Source organism: Pelophylax lessonae (assembly GCF_965119305.1).
Source record: "Pelophylax lessonae genome assembly, chromosome: 2".
Classification (NCBI taxonomy): domain Eukaryota; kingdom Metazoa; phylum Chordata; class Amphibia; order Anura; family Ranidae; genus Pelophylax; species Pelophylax lessonae.
Window position 1 is genome coordinate 47,314,956 of NC_138769.1, and position 17,401 is coordinate 47,332,356.

General features: G+C 47.2%; 1 protein-coding gene across 1 annotated transcript in view; it reads left to right on the plus strand.

The window, feature by feature from the left end:
* Positions 1–17,401, plus strand: part of LOC309545908 (adapter SH3BGRL-like) — a 174,721-nt gene that overhangs the window by 133,047 nt on the left and 24,273 nt on the right. Inside the window, exons 4-5 of the mRNA XM_082245329.1 lie at positions 4,745–4,825; positions 15,564–15,596. Coding sequence (XP_082101455.1) covers positions 4,745–4,825; positions 15,564–15,596 — 114 coding nt within the window. The remainder of the gene's footprint in view (positions 1–4,744; positions 4,826–15,563; positions 15,597–17,401) is intronic.

Here is a 17,401-nt window from a genome sequence, read left to right on the forward strand (position 1 = left end):
GAACCAAACAAAAAGTAATAGGGACCTGTCAACACCGTACTTGAAGAATCCTCCTGCCGGTCACGGGCACTAAGCAGTAACATAATAGACTGAGTCCTTCCAGCAGATACAGTATAACCCAGTATGTTGCTGTCATTAAAAAGACCCGGAGTTTAATTGGTGAGATTGACTGTTATACCTGTCTCACAGGTTGTAGATCCTAAAAATCTAGTTCCGGTGCCAAAATTAAAGGTAAAGCACATCTATGGACTACCTAATTGGCCCGATACCCAAATTGGATTGGCCAGAAAAAAAAAGGAGCCAGAGCTTACATTAGAACCCTCTAGGATGTTACCCTCTAGGAATGTGTCATTAAATTCTAGACAAGTTGTCTGGTTGTCTTCATCCCAATATGAACGTCTGCCGTTGCTGGGGTGTAATAGCTGGGTGGGGGTTTGGAGCACACCCAGCAATTAGTCCTGTTTGCCGCCTTGGCCAGCTGAAGATATATTTTAAACAATAGGTTGGGATGCTGTTCATCATTACCCTTACTAAAATACACTTAAGCTAAAAATATAAATAAAAACTATACTCCTCATTATCATTCTTGGATGTAGTTGAGCAGCTTTTTGCAGTGGCTAGCATGGATCCAGTTGAGCTTCAAAGAAGTTGGCGTTGTCAGCTGAACCTGGTATGACTCGGAATACCTTGGCTCCAATCCCATCCTATGATGTTTCCTCACTCAGTCACCTGGTTGAATGGAATGTACACTGGTTTCGTGTCAAGTAGCGGGAGAGACTCCTGTACCCTATGATGGACCTTTTGGAGCTCTCTTTGCCGGGACTGTATCTACCCAGTCAGCTGAGAATGTAAAGATGAAAGCTGCTGAGGAAAGTTCTATCCAGTCTTTGGTTGACTCCCAAACAAAACCTTGTAAGGTGATAACCCATGGGGCTGTCTAGGGGCATTCCTGATGGGGTAAATAGGGAGAGTGTTCCTAACTTTGGAAAGTTTCTAAAGAAGGAGGGACAGTATAGGGACTGTTGTCATCAATCCTGTGTGGAACTTTTCTGCTTCAGTGTCTCGTTGCCTACTGCCTATCAGCCGCCTTCTGTGCCAGGTGCTTGAGCATTTCTCCTCGCAAGTACAGCATAATCATCTGTGAGTGTTACTGCCCGGTTGAAACCTCTCCATAGACTATGTTGACTCTGTGTGTTTGGAACTTTCTTGACATTACATTCCTTTGAAACTCGGACCCCGTGTGTCGTTCCTTCCCTCTTGGGTGCCTACCGCCCACCCGCCCGCCTGATCTCTTCCAGTAACAAACACATAGGTTTACTGACCTTGAACTAGGCGTATACTACAACACAATATGGTTTTCAGCCTTCAGGCTATTTTTTAACACTGCTTGGTAAGCTCAGTTCTTATTCTTTTCTAGCACAGACTCAATCACTAGGCAAGGCTCCAATACCCTACAGTATCTCACAAAAGTGAGTACACCCCTCACATTTTTGTAAATATTTTATTCTATCTTTTCATGTGACAACACTGAAGAAATGACACTTTGCTCCAATGTAAAGTAGTGAGTGTACAGCTTGTATAACAGTGTAAATTTGCTGTCCCCTCAAAATAACTCAACACACAGCCATTATTGTCTAAACCGCTGGCAACAAAAGTGAGTACCCCCCTAAGTGAAAATGTCCAAATTGGGCCCAAAGTATTAATATTTTGTGTGGCCACCATTATTTTCCAGCACTGCCTTAACCGTCTTGGGCATGGAGTTCACCAGAGCTTCACAGGTTGCCACTGGAGTCCTCTTCCACTCCTCCATCACAGAGCTGGTTGAAGTTAGAGACCTTGCGCTCCTCCACCTTCCATGAGGATGCCCCACAGATGCTCAATAGGGTTTAGGTCTGGAGACATGCTTGGCCAATCCATCACCTTTTCCCTCAGCTTCTTTATCAAGGCAATGATCATCTTGGAGGTGTGTTTGGGGCCGTTATCATGTTGGAATACTGCTCTGCGGCCCAGTCTCCGAAGGGAGGGGATCATGCCCTGCTTCAGTATGTCATAGAACATGTTGGCATTCATGGTTCCCTCAATGAACTCATTGAACTGTAGCTCCTCAGTGCCGGCAGCACTCATGGAGCCCTAGACCATGACACTCCCACCACCATGCTTGACTCTAGGGAAGACACATTTGTCTTTGTACTCCTCACCTGGTTGCCGCCACACACGCTTGACACCATCTGAACCAAATACGTTTATCTTGGTCTCATCAGACCACAGAACATGGTTCCAGTAATCCATGTCCTTAGTCTGCTTGTCTTCCGCAAACTGTTTGTGGGCTTTCTTGTGCATTATTTTTAGAAGAGGCTTCCTTCTGGGATGACAGCCATGCAGACCAATTTGATGCAGTGTGCGGCGTATGGTCTGAGCACTGACAGGCTACCCCTTCAACCTCTGCAGCAATGCTGGCAGCACTCATATGTCTATTTCCCAAAGACAACCTTTGGATGAGACGCTGAGCATGTGCACCTTAACTTCTTTGGCCGACCATGGCGAGGACTGCTCTGAGTGGAACCTGTCCTGTTAAACTGCTGTATGGTTTTGGCCACCATGCTGCAGTTCAGCTTAAGGTGCTTAGCAATCTTCTTATGTCCTAGGCCATCTTTATGTAGAGCAACAATTCTGTTTTTCAGATCCTCAGAGAGTTCTTTGCCATGAATGCCATGTTGAACTTCCAGTGACCAGTATGAGAGAGTGAGAGCGATAACACCAAACTTAACACACCTGCTACCCATTCACACCTGAGACCTTGTAACACTAATGAGTCACATGACACCGGGGAGGGAAAATGGATAATTGGGCCCAATTTGGACATTTTCACTTAGGGGTGAGCTCACTTTTGTTGCCAATGATTTAGACATTAATGGTTGTGTGTTAAAATTTTGAGGGGACTGCAAGTTTACACTGTTATACAAGCTGTACACTCATTACTTTACATTGCAGTGTCATTTCTTCAGTGTTGTCACATGAAAAGATATAATAAAATATTTACAAAAATGTGAGGGGTATACTCACTTTTGTGAGATACTGTATTTGTCAGAAGTCGGCCTTGTTAAAGTGGCAGTAAACCGCTGCAATAAAAAAAGACCAGAAAAACGTTCCCCTGCATAATAATAGCATAATACGCTAGTATGCATCCCATATTAGCATTAGCACATTATGAAATACTTACTCTAAAACAAAGCCTTCCAGTGGTGCGCTGTCAGCGCTGAAAGGGCTTCCACCTTCCCCGGTCTTCCTTCCGGGTTTACAGACTCCGACTGTGTAAGTGGCTGGAGCTGCAAAGGTGTAAAACTTCAGCTCCTCTGTGTGCTCACTTCCACACTCTCCTCATACTATACTGATAGACCTCTAAAACAGTAGAAGGACATATACAGCATGCTTAAAGTCACCATGTTTGGCAATGGTCCTCCACAATGTATTCAGCGACCACCATAATCATAATACTACAGTTTAAAAAAAAACCAAAAAAAAATTCCACAGTGCTCACTGCTAGTCTTTTAATCAAATGGCAAAGTGGTTTAAAAACACTCACATGTACACATTGTAAAATCAATATATGTACAAGCTGCCGGTCCTAGCTTCTTTACTCACAACAGACATATGTACCCCATCATTGCGGATTGCATGATGACTTTACAGACTCCTCTTCACCTGACGCATTGCTTCCTGATTTCACTTCCTTAGGCTTCGTGTACACATACTGTAGCCTATTATGTCCACGGGCCATGGGAAAACACAAAGTGCGGCAAAATCGCACTGCACTGCGATTTTGCCACATTTTGTGGCTGGCGGTCAAGATATTCTTATCCTGAACTCATTCAGAAGAGAGAGGTTGAGGGAGGTCGAACCTCCCCTAACCGCAGCAGCTCCTAAACAGCCCTAAAATCCTGTATGTACTTGGACACATAGGCTTTTATGGAGTTGAGTTTAGAAGCTTTGGCAAAAAAATGCCAACATTTAGAAGCTGTAGTGTACATGAAGCCTTAGGTGAGTTATCTCTGAGGAAGTACAATTGGAACACAATACATCTGTGCGAAGGGGTCTATGACGTCATTATACATGTCTGTTGAAAGTTAGGAAACTAAGATTGGCGGCTTCCTGATAGGCCTGTGCATATGCCGATTTATCATCTGTACATGTGAGTGTTGTTAAACCACTTTGCCATTTGGATAAAAGACTAGCAGTGAGGGCTATGAAAGTTTCTGTTTTATTTTTTTGAGCTGCAAAATTATATTAGAAACTGTAATGGTTCATCATAGTTTAATTCTTTATTTTTTTTTTATATGGATTTGTTGATTTATTGTTTATTCATGCATGCACTCTGCATCTCATGTTTTTGGTGAGTCTGATGTATTCACAGATATTTTTTGTAAAAGATTTACGTTTTTTTTTATTATCGAATCTACTGATGAGATTTTCATATGAACATCCATAAAAAATCTTCCAGTGTAAGACCAGCTTTAGATTTTTTTTTTTTGTGCAGCCTGTTGAAAAACTTCTTTCAGTTTATAGCCAGATTTAGGCACTGGCCCCTATACTGCTCTGGTCATATGCCATTGAGAGTATTCAATAAACTCCAGATCATAAGAGATGGTTGTAGAAGCCAATCCCTGCATCAGCAATTAGCAACTTATTTAGGACACTTCATGGTACATGGCTTCATATTGATCTGAGTGTGCCTTTCTTTTGTTAGAGCATTGAAATTCCTGCTGAAGAGAATGAAAAGCCCACTGAAAACCAAGAAGTGATAACTAACGCAGAAGAGGAGAAGCAGGTATGTGATCTTTATAATTGTTACCGAGTGATTCAAGAGCTTCTCCAGACCATAGGCAAAAGTTTCCCATTACTCACCCCAGTGGTGGTAAAGGCAGGAAGGCCTCTTATTTTATTACTAAAATGTGGGACTTTGCATGAACTTATACAGACAATAAATATATAAGTAAAACATGACAAATTTAATTATGTACAAATCATAAAAATGAATTCCCATTTTGGGCTTTAAAATCAACACATATGGAAATGGACCGATCGGCCATGCCTTTATGACCACCAACCTAATATTGAGTAGGTTCCCTTTTTGCTGCCAAAGCAGCCCTGACCCTTCAAGGCATGGGCGCCACTAGACACTAGATCTTTAATGGTATGCTGTGGTATCTGGCACTCAGGGCAGCCATCAGATATTTCGGGGCCCCTTACACAGCTTTAGGCTTGCCCCCCCCCTCCCCCGGGCCTGACTACCAACATTCCCCTGGGTCCGCCCACTGGCTGTCCCAATGAAATCGCCCACTGGCCACTCCTCTGAGTCCTTCAATGCACCCACTTTTATTATAACACTCTTACAACCAAATGTATAAAAATGAGCAGTGTTTTCCAAGTCACCTCCCTGGACACCCACCAACCTCTATATAAGACCCCCTGGACACCTACCTACCTCTCTATAAGTCTCCAAACACCAGAGAACTTTGCTGTCAGTTGAAGGATCCTGTGAGGGAGGACACACTCACCTACCTCAGAGAGGGGAGGACATTGTGGGGAGGACACACCGCTTTATAAAAGCTCTGTCACCTCAGAAGTCTCCATCTCCTCACAGACAGTCTCTGTCCCTCAAATCTCCTCATAGACAGCCTCTATTCCCTCAGCCTCCTCTCCCCTGACAGAACTTTTCTCCGCCATGTCTGAGGAGGGTTGCCACTCTCTCATCAGACACACTACAGGAGACAGTCACATTGCAGACGACATAGCACAAGAAATGGTCAGAGACTGCAGACACACCACAGGAGACTGCTAGAGACTGCAAACACACCACAGGAGACAGTCAAAGACTGCAGACATGCTACAGAAGATGATCAGAGACTGCAGACACACTATAGGAGACGATCAGAGATTGCAGACATGCTACAGGAGACGATCAGAGACTGCAGACACACTACAGGAGACAGTCAGAGACTGCGGACAAACTACTGGAGACGGTTATAGACTGCGGGCATACTACAGGAGACGGTCAGAGACTGCGAAACACTACAGGAGATTTTCAGAGACTGGTTGTCATGGTCTTACCTTCTTGCTGTTCTCCTTCGTTTGACATGTGCTGGCGGCCATCTTGGTTTCTGGGGTTCTTGTAGCCTCCCACCCTGCGGCTCCTCCTTCCCACTGGGAGGAGCTGGATGCCTAGCTCATATATATAGGAGGTCTGTGGCTTCAGTTCCCTGCTTGGTCCTCCTGTGTTCACATGCTACTAAGACTGCTGCTACTTCTTGTTCCTGTTCCTGGCTTTGTCTGACTACCCTGTTGGTTCCTGATCCTGGCTTCGTCTGACTACCCTGTTGGTTCCTGATCCTGGCTTCGTCTGACTACCCTGCTGGTTCCTGACCCCTGGCTTCGCAAAGACTCTGCATCGGTTTTGCCATCCGTTTGGACTTTTGCTTTATAGCTTGTTTTTCAATAAAGCTGTCTTATTTTCACTTATCTGTTGTTGTACGTCTGGTTCATGGTTCCGTGACATTAGGACCAAGCCATGAATTCTGACGGTACAGGGCCATCCTCGCTACCCACGCTGGTTGCCAGACTTGATCAGCAGGATCACCTGTTGGGCCGGTTCGCCGTGGCGTTGCAAACCCTGCTTGAACGCATGGTACCACAGGCCACGAATTCTGACGGTACAGGGCCATCCTCACTACCCACGCTGGTTGCCAGACTTGATCAGCAGGATCACCTGTTGGGTCAGTTCGCCGTGGCGTTGCAAACCCTGCTTGAACGCACGGTTCATTTCGCTCCCGTTGCCGATGGGTCGGTTGTCGCTCCTGGGTCCGCTCCTACTGCCGCTCCGGTTGTTGCGCCAGAGTCTACCCCGACACCTGTTGTTGCGCCCGCGGTGTTTCGGGGTATGTCCGGTTCTGCCCCCCTTCCACAGCGCTTTGGGGGAGAGCCAACTCAGTGCCGAGGTTTCCTTAACCAGGTGGGCATTTATTTCGAGTTGCTGCCACATGCCTTTCCTACTGAGAGATCAAAGGTGGGCTTCTTAATCTCGCTGCTCTCGGACAAGGCCTTGGTCTGGGCCAGCCCTTTATGGGAGAACAACAATCCGGTGGTTGCCGAGTTTTCCGGTTTTGTTGCTTCTCTTCGGAAGGTATTCGATGTGCCGGCTCGTGCTGCCTCTGCTGCGAAGCTCCTTATGTCCATCAGACAGGGTTCACGATCCGTAACTGAATACGCCATTGAGTTTCGTACCCTGGCAGCAGAGGTGGGCTGGAATAATGAGGCTCTGGTCGCTGCTTTCTCTCATGGTCTCTCGGATGCCTTGAAGGATGAGGTTGCAGCTAAGGACCTACCAGTGGAGCTCGAGTCTCTTATTTCTTTCCTGATTTTGATTGACACCAGACTCAGGGAGAGACCTTCCTTTAAGGAGAGTCTGCGGAGGCCTCCTAACAGATTGGCGCCTACCTTTGTTGTCCCACCCGTGCCTCCCTCTCCTCCCACGCCTCCTGGGGATGACTTGTCTGGGGGTGAACCCATGCAGCTGGGGTTTGCTCGCCTGTCCGAGGGGGAGAGGGTACTCCGGAGACGCGAGGGCCGATGCATGTACTGTGGTCTCGGTGGGCATTTTCGGTTGGCATGTCCGAACCGTCCAGGGAAACGCTCGCACCTGAGATCCTGTCGGGGGCAGATCTTGGGTGGAGTCTCCTCGTCCCCGGTTTCCCGTGTTGACAAACCACTGATCACTGTTGTCCTTTCCTGGGTCGGGGGCTCGGTGACGACCCAGGCGTTGGTGGACTCTGGTGCTGGTGGTTTGTTCATTGATAGTGTGTTCGCTGCCGCCAATTCCATTCCTCTGCAGGCTCGAGGTTCTCCTCTGGCTCTTGAGGCGATAGACGGCAGACCCCTTCTGCCGCCACACGTGACTCATGAGACCCTTCCAGTGGGGTTAGCCATTGGTGCCGTCCACAGAGAGTCGGTCTGCTTCCAGGTTATTTCGTCTCCACACTACTCGGTGGTCTTGGGGTACCCCTGGCTCCAGAAGCATAATCCGATTTTCGATTGGAGATCGGCCGAGATCCTCTCGTGGTCACCGCAGTGTGGGACTAGTTGCATCCATGGGCCTGTCAAGTTGCTGTGTACTTCCTCGGACTCTCTGTTGCCCCCTGAATACGAGAAGTACCGGGATGTATTCGATAAGGTGCGCGCGGTTGCCCTACCTCCGCACCGCCCATACGATTGTGCCATCGAGTTACAATCTGGTGCCGTTCCTCCTCGTGGCAAAGTCTATCCACTGTCGGTAGCGGAGAATGAGGCCATGGAGGAGTACGTGAGGGAGGCCCTTTCACGTGGACACATTCGCAAATCCTCGTCCCCGGCAGGGGCTGGATTTTTCTTTGTGAAAAAGAAGGGCGGTGAGTTGAGGCCTTGCATCGATTACAGGGGTCTCAATCGCATCACGATCAAGAACGCTTACCCGATACCCTTGATTTCCGAGCTGTTCGATCGCCTTAAAGGGGCCACGGTCTTTACCAAACTCGACCTGAGGGCGGCATATAACCTCGTTAGGATCAAGGCGGGCGATGAGTGGAAGACCGCGTTTAACACCAGGACCGGTCATTATGAATCCTTGGTTATGCCCTTTGGGCTGTGCAATGCGCCCGCAGTCTTTCAGGAATTCATCAACGATGTTTTCCGTGACCTGTTGCAGCAGTGTGTGGTGGTCTACCTGGATGACATCTTGGTATATTCTGAGTCCATGGAGACCCACATTCTGGATGTCAAACGAGTGTTGCAACGGTTACGAGAGAACAAGCTGTTCGGTAAGCTTGAGAAATGCGAATTTCACCGATCCCAGGTAACCTTCTTAGGTTACATCATTTCCGCTGAGGGGTTCTCCATGGATCCTGAGAAGGTTTCGGCTGTCTTACAGTGGCCCCAGCCCAGTGGTCTTCGCTCCCTGCAGCGCTTTTTGGGCTTCGCCAATTATTATCGGAAGTTCATCAGGGACTTTTCCATGCTAGCCAAGCCTCTCACGGATCTGACCAGGAAGGGCAGTAATTCCCAGGTCTGGCCGCCCGAGGCCATCCGAGCTTTTGAGGCTCTAAAGTCCGCCTTTGTGTCGGCTCCGATTCTGTCGCATCCCAACCCTGGGTTGCCCTTTGTCCTCGAGGTGGACGCGTCTGAGATGGGAGTAGGCGCTCTTCTGTCTCAGCGTAGAACACCAGAGGGTCCTCTGCTTCCTTGTGGGTTTTACTCCCGGAAACTGTCTTCCGCGGAGTGCAACTACCAGATTGGTGACAGGGAGTTATTGGCCATCGTGCAGGCTCTTAAAGAATGGAGGCACTTGCTCGAGGGTTCGGTGGTTCCGGTCCTCATCCTGACGGACCACAAGAATCTGACCTACCTCTCTGAGGCCAAGAGATTGACACCACGTCAGGCCAGATGGGCTCTGTTCTTGTCACGTTTTAATTACGTGGTCTCCTACCTACCCGGTTCCAAGAACGTCAGGGCTGATGCCTTATCACGGCAGTACTCCGACCTGTCCAGGGAGGAGTCGATTCCGACTTCGGTCATACCTCCGAATCAGATCCTGGCTGCCATTCGCACCAGCCTGACCTCTCCCCTGGGTGAGCAGATTTTGGCGGCTCAATCTGGTGCTCCCTCTGGGAGACCCAACGGCAGATGTTTTGTGCCTGAGGAGTTGCGCACTCGGTTGTTGCGAACCTACCATAACTCCAAGACCGCGGGGCATCCTGGAAAGAATCAGCTGTCCTGGGCTGTTTCACGTCTGTTCTGGTGGCCTTCCCTACGTTCCGACATCGCCGCATATGTAGCGGCATGCTCCGTTTGTGCCCAGAGTAAGTCCCCTCGGCACCTTCCGTTGGGCCTTCTGCAACCCTTAGCCACCGGGGAGCGCCCATGGTCACACCTGGGGATGGATTTCATTGTGGACCTCCCTGCATCCCGAGGCCATACGGTCATTCTCATGATTGTGGATCGGTTTTCCAAAATGTGTCACTGTGTTCCTCTCAAGAAGTTACCCTCTGCACAGGAGTTGGCCACGATTTTTGCCAGGGAGGTCTTCCGGTTGCACGGTTTGCCCAAGGAGATTGTGTCGGATCGGGGGAGTCAGTTTGTGTCCAGGTTCTGGCGCGCCTTTTGCTCCCAGTTGGGGATTCATCTCTCCTTCTCCTCTGCCTACCACCCTCAGTCCAATGGGGCCTCAGAACGATCCAATCAGGCCTTGGAGCAATTCCTTCGTTGCTATGTCTCCGATCACCAAGACAATTGGGTTGACCTCCTGCCTTGGGCTGAGTTTGCCAGGAACACGGCGGTGAACTCTTCCTCTGGGACGTCTCCCTTCATGGCCAACTATGGGTTCCAACCTGCCGTGTTACCGGAGGTATTCTCTCCCCAGGATATTCCGGCTGTGGAGGATCACCTTTCCGTCCTACGTGCTTCTTGGGTACAGATCCAGAAGTCCCTTGAGGTCTCTGCGCAGCGCCAGAGACTCCAGGCTGATCGCAGACGAGCGCCTGCTCCTTCCTACCAGGCCGGAGACCGTGTATGGTTGTCCACCCGCAACCTCAACCTTCGAGTGCCCACTCCCAAGCTGGCGCCTCGCTTTGTTGGTCCCTTCCGAGTGCTTCGCAGGGTAAACCCGGTAGCCTATGCCCTTGCGCTTCCTCCTGGCATGCCGATCTCCAACGTGTTTCATGTCTCCCTGTTGAAGCCTCTGGTGTGTAATCGTTTCACTTCCTCGGTTCCTCGGCCTCGTCCGGTCCGAGTGGGCAATCGCGAGGAGTATGAGGTGAGCAATATCCTGGACTCACGCCTGGTCCGCGGTCGGGTGCAGTTTTTGGTTCATTGGCGTGGTTATGGTCCAGAGGAGCGTTCCTGGGTTCCCTCCGCAGATGTCCATGCTCCTGCCTTGCTCCGAGCCTTCCACGCACGCTTCCCTCAGAAACCGTTCTTTACTCCGCGGAGGAGGGGCCCTTGAGGGGGAGGTACTGTCATGGTCTTACCTTCTTGCTGTTCTCCTTCGTTTGACATGTGCTGGCGGCCATCTTGGTTTCTGGGGTTCTTGTAGCCTCCCACCCTGCGGCTCCTCCTTCCCACTGGGAGGAGCTGGATGCCTAGCTCATATATATAGGAGGTCTGTGGCTTCAGTTCCCTGCTTGGTCCTCCTGTGTTCACATGCTACTAAGACTGCTGCTACTTCTGGTTCCTGTTCCTGGCTTCGTCTGACTACCCTGTTGGTTCCTGATCCTGGCTTCGTCTGACTACCCTGTTGGTTCCTGATCCTGGCTTCGTCTGACTACCCTGCTGGTTCCTGACCCCTGGCTTTGCAAAGACTCTGCATCGGTTTTGCCATCCGTTTGGACTTTTGCTTTATAGCTTGTTTTTCAATAAAGCTGTCTTATTTTCACTTATCTGTTGTTGTACGTCTGGTTCATGGTTCCGTGACACTGGTTTAGCAGACTTGCCCTGTTTCCTCGCTCTGTCTGTTTCCTCCTTCTCAGCGTGATTTGTGTCCTCTGTTGCAGTGCTGAGCCAGCGCTGTGCCTTTCTTTTTTAGTATCATCCTATTGGGCTGGCAGGAAGAGACTGCATCAGAGGGCACAGTGGGACAGAGCAGCTGAAGACAGACTGGCAGAGGATGGAGCAGAAGATCCAGGTGGTATTGTGGCAGGGGGAGGATCTACAGCGGGACGGGAGCTCCGGGTAAAAAGATCCTCACATGCCGTGCTAAGCCAGGTCCCCTCCAGTCCACCATAGCTATTTGTAAAAGGGGCCGGGCAGCGACATGACATCACTGGCTGCACGCACGGCCCACCCCCCAGACATACAGCTGGCAACTCTACAGGACACCCGGGTACCCTACAGGTGTATAGGCTGTACTCCCGTGATGGCAGTCCTGCTGGCAGCAAGATGTCAGTAGAAGATTCCTAAAGTTGTGAGGTGGGGCCTCTGTGGATCGCATTTCTTTTTCCAGCATAATCCTGAAATGCTTGGATGGAGAGCTGGAGAATTTGGAGGCCAAGTAAATATCTTGAACTTGTTATTGTGTTCCTCAAACCATTTTTGAACCATTTTGCATTATGGCAGTGTACATTTTCCTGCTGAAAGAGGCCCCTGCCATCAGGGAATACAGTTTTCATGAAGGGGTCACCTTGGACAGCAATAATGTTTAGGTAGGTGGTACGTGTCAAGTAACATCCCCATGAATGGCAGGACCTAAAATTTCCCAGCAAGGCTTTGCCTAAAGATTTAAACTGCCTCCGCCAGTTTGTCTTCCTCCCATACTTCATCCTAGTGCCATGCCTTCCTCAGGTAAGTGATGCACACCCATCCGGCCATTCACATGATGTAAAAGAAAATGAGATTCATCAGACCAGGACCAGTCTGGGGCTGCACAGCCCCATACACAACAAACTGTAATGCCCATTCTCAATGCTTTCAACACATCAACTTCAGGGACAACATGTTTGCCATGAGATAATTATAATGCTTCACTTCTCAGTGGTCATAAAGTTATGGCTGATTAGTGTATATTACATTGTATCCAATGTTTTCATTTGTTAGACCATGACACCATTATACATATACCACAATCATATAAAAGAACCCTATGCTGCTTTTTGCGGTTATATGGGCAATAGAATTGCATCTATCTTTATTTCCTATGCTATTTCAAGTTAATTGTTTATGGTATGCTTCCACTTTGCAGTCATCGCATTACCTGCACTAATTTTCTGTAAACCCTCTCTTTTTGTATGATGTAACTTCCTTCCTTCCTCATTGTAAGTTACTGTATTGTTTATACAAGGCACACATTGAGGTTCGGAAAGAAATATTCCTTTGGCCTTCAAATACTGCAATTGCAAACAACTACCACATCAAACAGTTTGCTTCAACCCTTCTGCATGCAATAAAGTTATTCATAGATGACAAGTGTTTGCTGAGTTCAGCTATCTGATGATGATTTTCTGCAGTGGTTGTCTTTGCTACATTCAGCCCAGGAAGGAATACCTCACTATTACAACAACTGGACTCGGAATAAGCCCACATCAACGCATTTTGTGGTTCTTTTATATGATATGGGTTATTCTTTGTTTCTATGATTGTGGTACATGTATAAAGCCTCACTCACAGGGGCATACTTAGGCATGACATATTCCTAGCATAGAACATGTTTTCCCATGGCTTGGGAGCCACAGGTGGGATGTACACATTTTCATAGAAGTAAATGGCTGTACATCCCTGTACTTGTGTAAACTTGTGCATTTGGTAAAGTACATCACACGCGCATATGCGTCTAAGCACTGATGCAAACAAGCATCAACATTTACATGAGTACAGGTGGGGCCTGCAGCTGGCCAACTTGCTGCCTGAAAGGAGTCACAAACGTTGCTATTGCAGCCTCCATGTTTAGGCTAGATTATTCTGTCATGGTCTGGGGTCAGGCTCAGAGACCAGCAGCTATAGGAGTAGAGCGGTTCACACTGACCAGCTGGATATGCACACAAGTGGGTCATGCTAACCATTGATGCAGTCTCATCTGAGGTGCTGGGTCTAAGCAGTAACCAATCTTCATCAGAGCTCCTGATGGTGGGGATGGGTTTTGCTGTGTGCTTGTGCCTGGTCATAATTCTCAGGATTGTCCCACCAGAAGGTGAGCAAGCTGGGATCTGACAGCAGATGAATCAGGTAGGGATTAAGCAGAAGCATAGTCAGCAAACAAGTCAAAGGTTGGTAACATATGGTTGCAGGTTTGGATCAAGCGGAAGGGTAGCTGAGGAACAAGCCAGAGGTTGGTAACGTAACGAGTGGTAGTGATGATGAGGAATGCAGCAGGAGTGAAAGGGGAAAGAAAATGGCTGGAGAGAGCACAATAATCTGGAAAACAGGAAGTACAAAGGCATGGCTTGAATAGAAAGTTCATGGGAGGAGAAAGGAGTTCAAAGTTCACCAGAAACAAGATATAAAGTTAGGTTGTCTAAGAGATCAGGCAGGGAGCTGTTCAGAAATGTAGGTGGCATTGCAAGCAGAGACACTGCTAGAAGATGAAGATTCAGATCTGGATCCTGACAGTAGTCCCCTCCTTCCAAGATGACCCCTGGATGTCTTATGGCCAGTTTTGTGAGGAAACCTCTTGTGGAATTCTCTTGACAGTCTGGGAACATAAACATTCTCCTCAGGGACCCAAGAATTTTGCTCTGGTCCATATTGAACCAGATACTGTGATGTATTTCTTAACCACTTGCCAACTGCCTAACGACTATCTACGTCGGCAGTCAGCCCCTCACAGGCATAGCGACGTAGTACTACGTCGCTAGCCTGTGAGGCTCTAGGGAGCGAGCGCTCCTGCTCGCTCATGGACCCCCCCCGTGCGTGTTTCAACGGCGGACCCGATGTCCGCCGCTTACTCGCGATCATCGGTTAAACCGGGAGAAAGGCAGGCGGCTAATGTAAACAAAGCCGCCTGTCAATCTGCCTTGTGTAACAGCAGAGATCATACGGTCCTGATATGTAGGACCGTAGATCTCTGCTGTTACATGAAAAGCCACATCCAATCACAGTTAGAAGCACGCCCCTAGGGACACACTTAACCCCTCCTTCTCAAATAAAGTTAACCCCTTCCCTGCCAGTGTCATTTTTACAGTAACAGTGCATATGTATAGCACTGATAACTGTAGTAATGTCACTGGTACCCCCAAAAGTGTCAAAAATGTCAGTCAAGGGTCCGATCTGTCCGCCGCAATGTCGCAGTCCTGCAAAAAAAATCGCAGCTCGCCGCCATTACTCGTTAAAAAAAAAAACAACAAAAATGACAAAAATCTTTCCCTTAGTTAGTAAACGCAATACCTTTTGCGCAAACCAATCAAAATACGCTTTTTGCAATTTTTTTTTACCAAACATTTGTAGCAGAAAACAAATTTGCCTAAAATGTTAAAAAATTAAGATTTTTAAATTTTTTTGGGGAATTTCATATAAAAGAATGTGAAAAATATTGTTATTTTTGCAAAATTGTCGCTTTTTTTTGGTTTATAGCGCATGATCAAAAAATCGCACAGGTGATCAAATACCACCAAAAGAAAGCTCTGTTTTTGGGAAAAAAATGAAGTCAATTTAATTTGGGTACAGCGTCGCACGACCGCGCAATTGTCCATTAAAGTCACGCAGTGCCGAATCTCAAAATAGGCCCTGATCAGGATGGGGGTAAAATCTTCCCGGGCTTAAGTGGTTAAGATTCTGGAACCAAGAATTCTTTCAACCACAAATTGTTCTTTACCCCATTACTCAATGGGTGGAGGGGGTAGGAGAATTCTCCCAGAAAAAAAGGATTTTCAAGAAATAGTTTAAGTAATGATATGTGAAAACCTTAAAAATTACTAATATGTCATCAAGGTGCTTGCCCCTTTTAAGACATTGACCTCAGTATCAACTACACTGTAAATATCCCTCTCACAGTATGATTTAACTTTTGCAGTGCTCAGTTTTAGACGTTTTCAATATTTCTTTTACTTTTGCAGGTGGAAGCTGAAGAAGAGGCAACAGCAGAGGAGGTAAATTAAAGTACAGCTAAAAGCTCCTGTATGCCAGTTTAAGCCTCTTACCTGAAACAATAAGCTTCCTTTATGTTCCCTGACTAAACCAAATCCTGCTGCATTTGTGTCTCACACACTCCCCCTCCCAGACACTGCAGCTCACAGTGGAAGGTTTCAGCAACAGTGCTGCCAATCAAAGAAGTGGGCAGTAGTAGGTGTGGCCAGGTGCTTGTTGACAAGCTGGGGACAATGCCAGTAGCCATGCCTCCTGCAACATGTTTTCATCCTTCCTAGTGCAGGCAAGCTCCACCTACTTGAGAGTGGCAACTCTCTTCTAAACTTAGGAGCAGTGCAGCATCGTTGCCACATCACTACAGGAAGCTACATTAGATGGACTTCACTGGCAGAATTGACAGATATTTGTGAGACTTTGCAGGGGGAATAAGAAAAAAAGCTGTAAGTGCAGATGTACATTTAATTATGTTCTGCCACCGAATCTGCTAAAAAAAAGTCATTCTGCTTCATTTTTTAACTGCAGCCAAGTCTGTAATTCCCTTGCCACTAGAGATACACTCAGATTCCCAGTTTACCAGAATGGTCATTGGAAATGTAATTGAAATGAAATTTGGAAATGGATTCTATCATGGACCATTGGCCGTAGGATATGACAGACTGGACAAAAATTCTGCTACTTTTGGGCTGTATTCTGTAATCCCCTGGAATTCTGAAATACGATTTATTCTTAAACAAGCAAAGAAGGAAAAAAAAAAAAAGTTCATATCATCTACGTCAATGTAAAGATGTGGAGGTACTACCTTTACCCTCTGACCCCACTCTTCTTCTGCATCAGTTGATCAATTCTACCCTAATTTTCAACTCCAACCCTATTCTGTATTTCTATTTCTATTTCTGTTCTTCACAAATTGTCATATATCCCAACCCCCCTTCCCCACCTAGACAGGTTTGGGCAATCTTGTACTAAGATAGAAGAGGCACTTTACTATTTATTCTTATACAAGTTAATTACCAGTTCCAGTGACCAGTATGAGAGAGTGAGAGCAATAAAACCAAATTTAACACACCTGCTCCCCATTCACAACTGAGACCTTTTAACACTAACGAGTCACAAGACACCAGGGAGGGAAAATGGCTAATTGGGCCCAATTTCAACATTTTCACTTGGGGTGTACTCCCTTTTGTTGCCAGCAGTTTAGACATTAATGGCTGTGTGTTGAGTTATTTTGAGGGTACAGCAAATTTACATTGTTATACAAGCTGTACAATCACTATATACTGTATATATATGCAATGTATATATATATATATATATATATATATATATATATATATTTACACACTATATTGTCAAAAGTATTGGGATGGCTGCTTATACACGCACATGGACTTTAAGGACATCCCGATCTTAGTTTGCAGGGTTCAGTATTGAGTTGGCCCACCCTTTTGCAGCTATAACAGCTGCAACTCTTCTGGGAAGGCTGTCCACAAGGTTTAGAAGTGTGTCTATGGGAATGTTTGAGCTTTATTCCAGAAGCACATTTGTGAGGTTAGGCATTGATGTTAAACGAGAAGGCCTGGCTCACAGTTTCTCCACCCCAAACTCTTGCATCCATGTCTTTATAGACCTTGCTTTGTGCACTGGTCAAAATCATTTGGTGGAGGGGGGATTATGGTGTGGGGTTGTTTTTCAGGGGTTGGGCTTGGCCCCTTAGATCCAGTGAAGGAAGTTAAGGGGTCAGCATACCTAGACATTTTGGACAATTTCGTGCTCCCAACTTTGTGGGAACAGTTTGGGAATGGCCCCT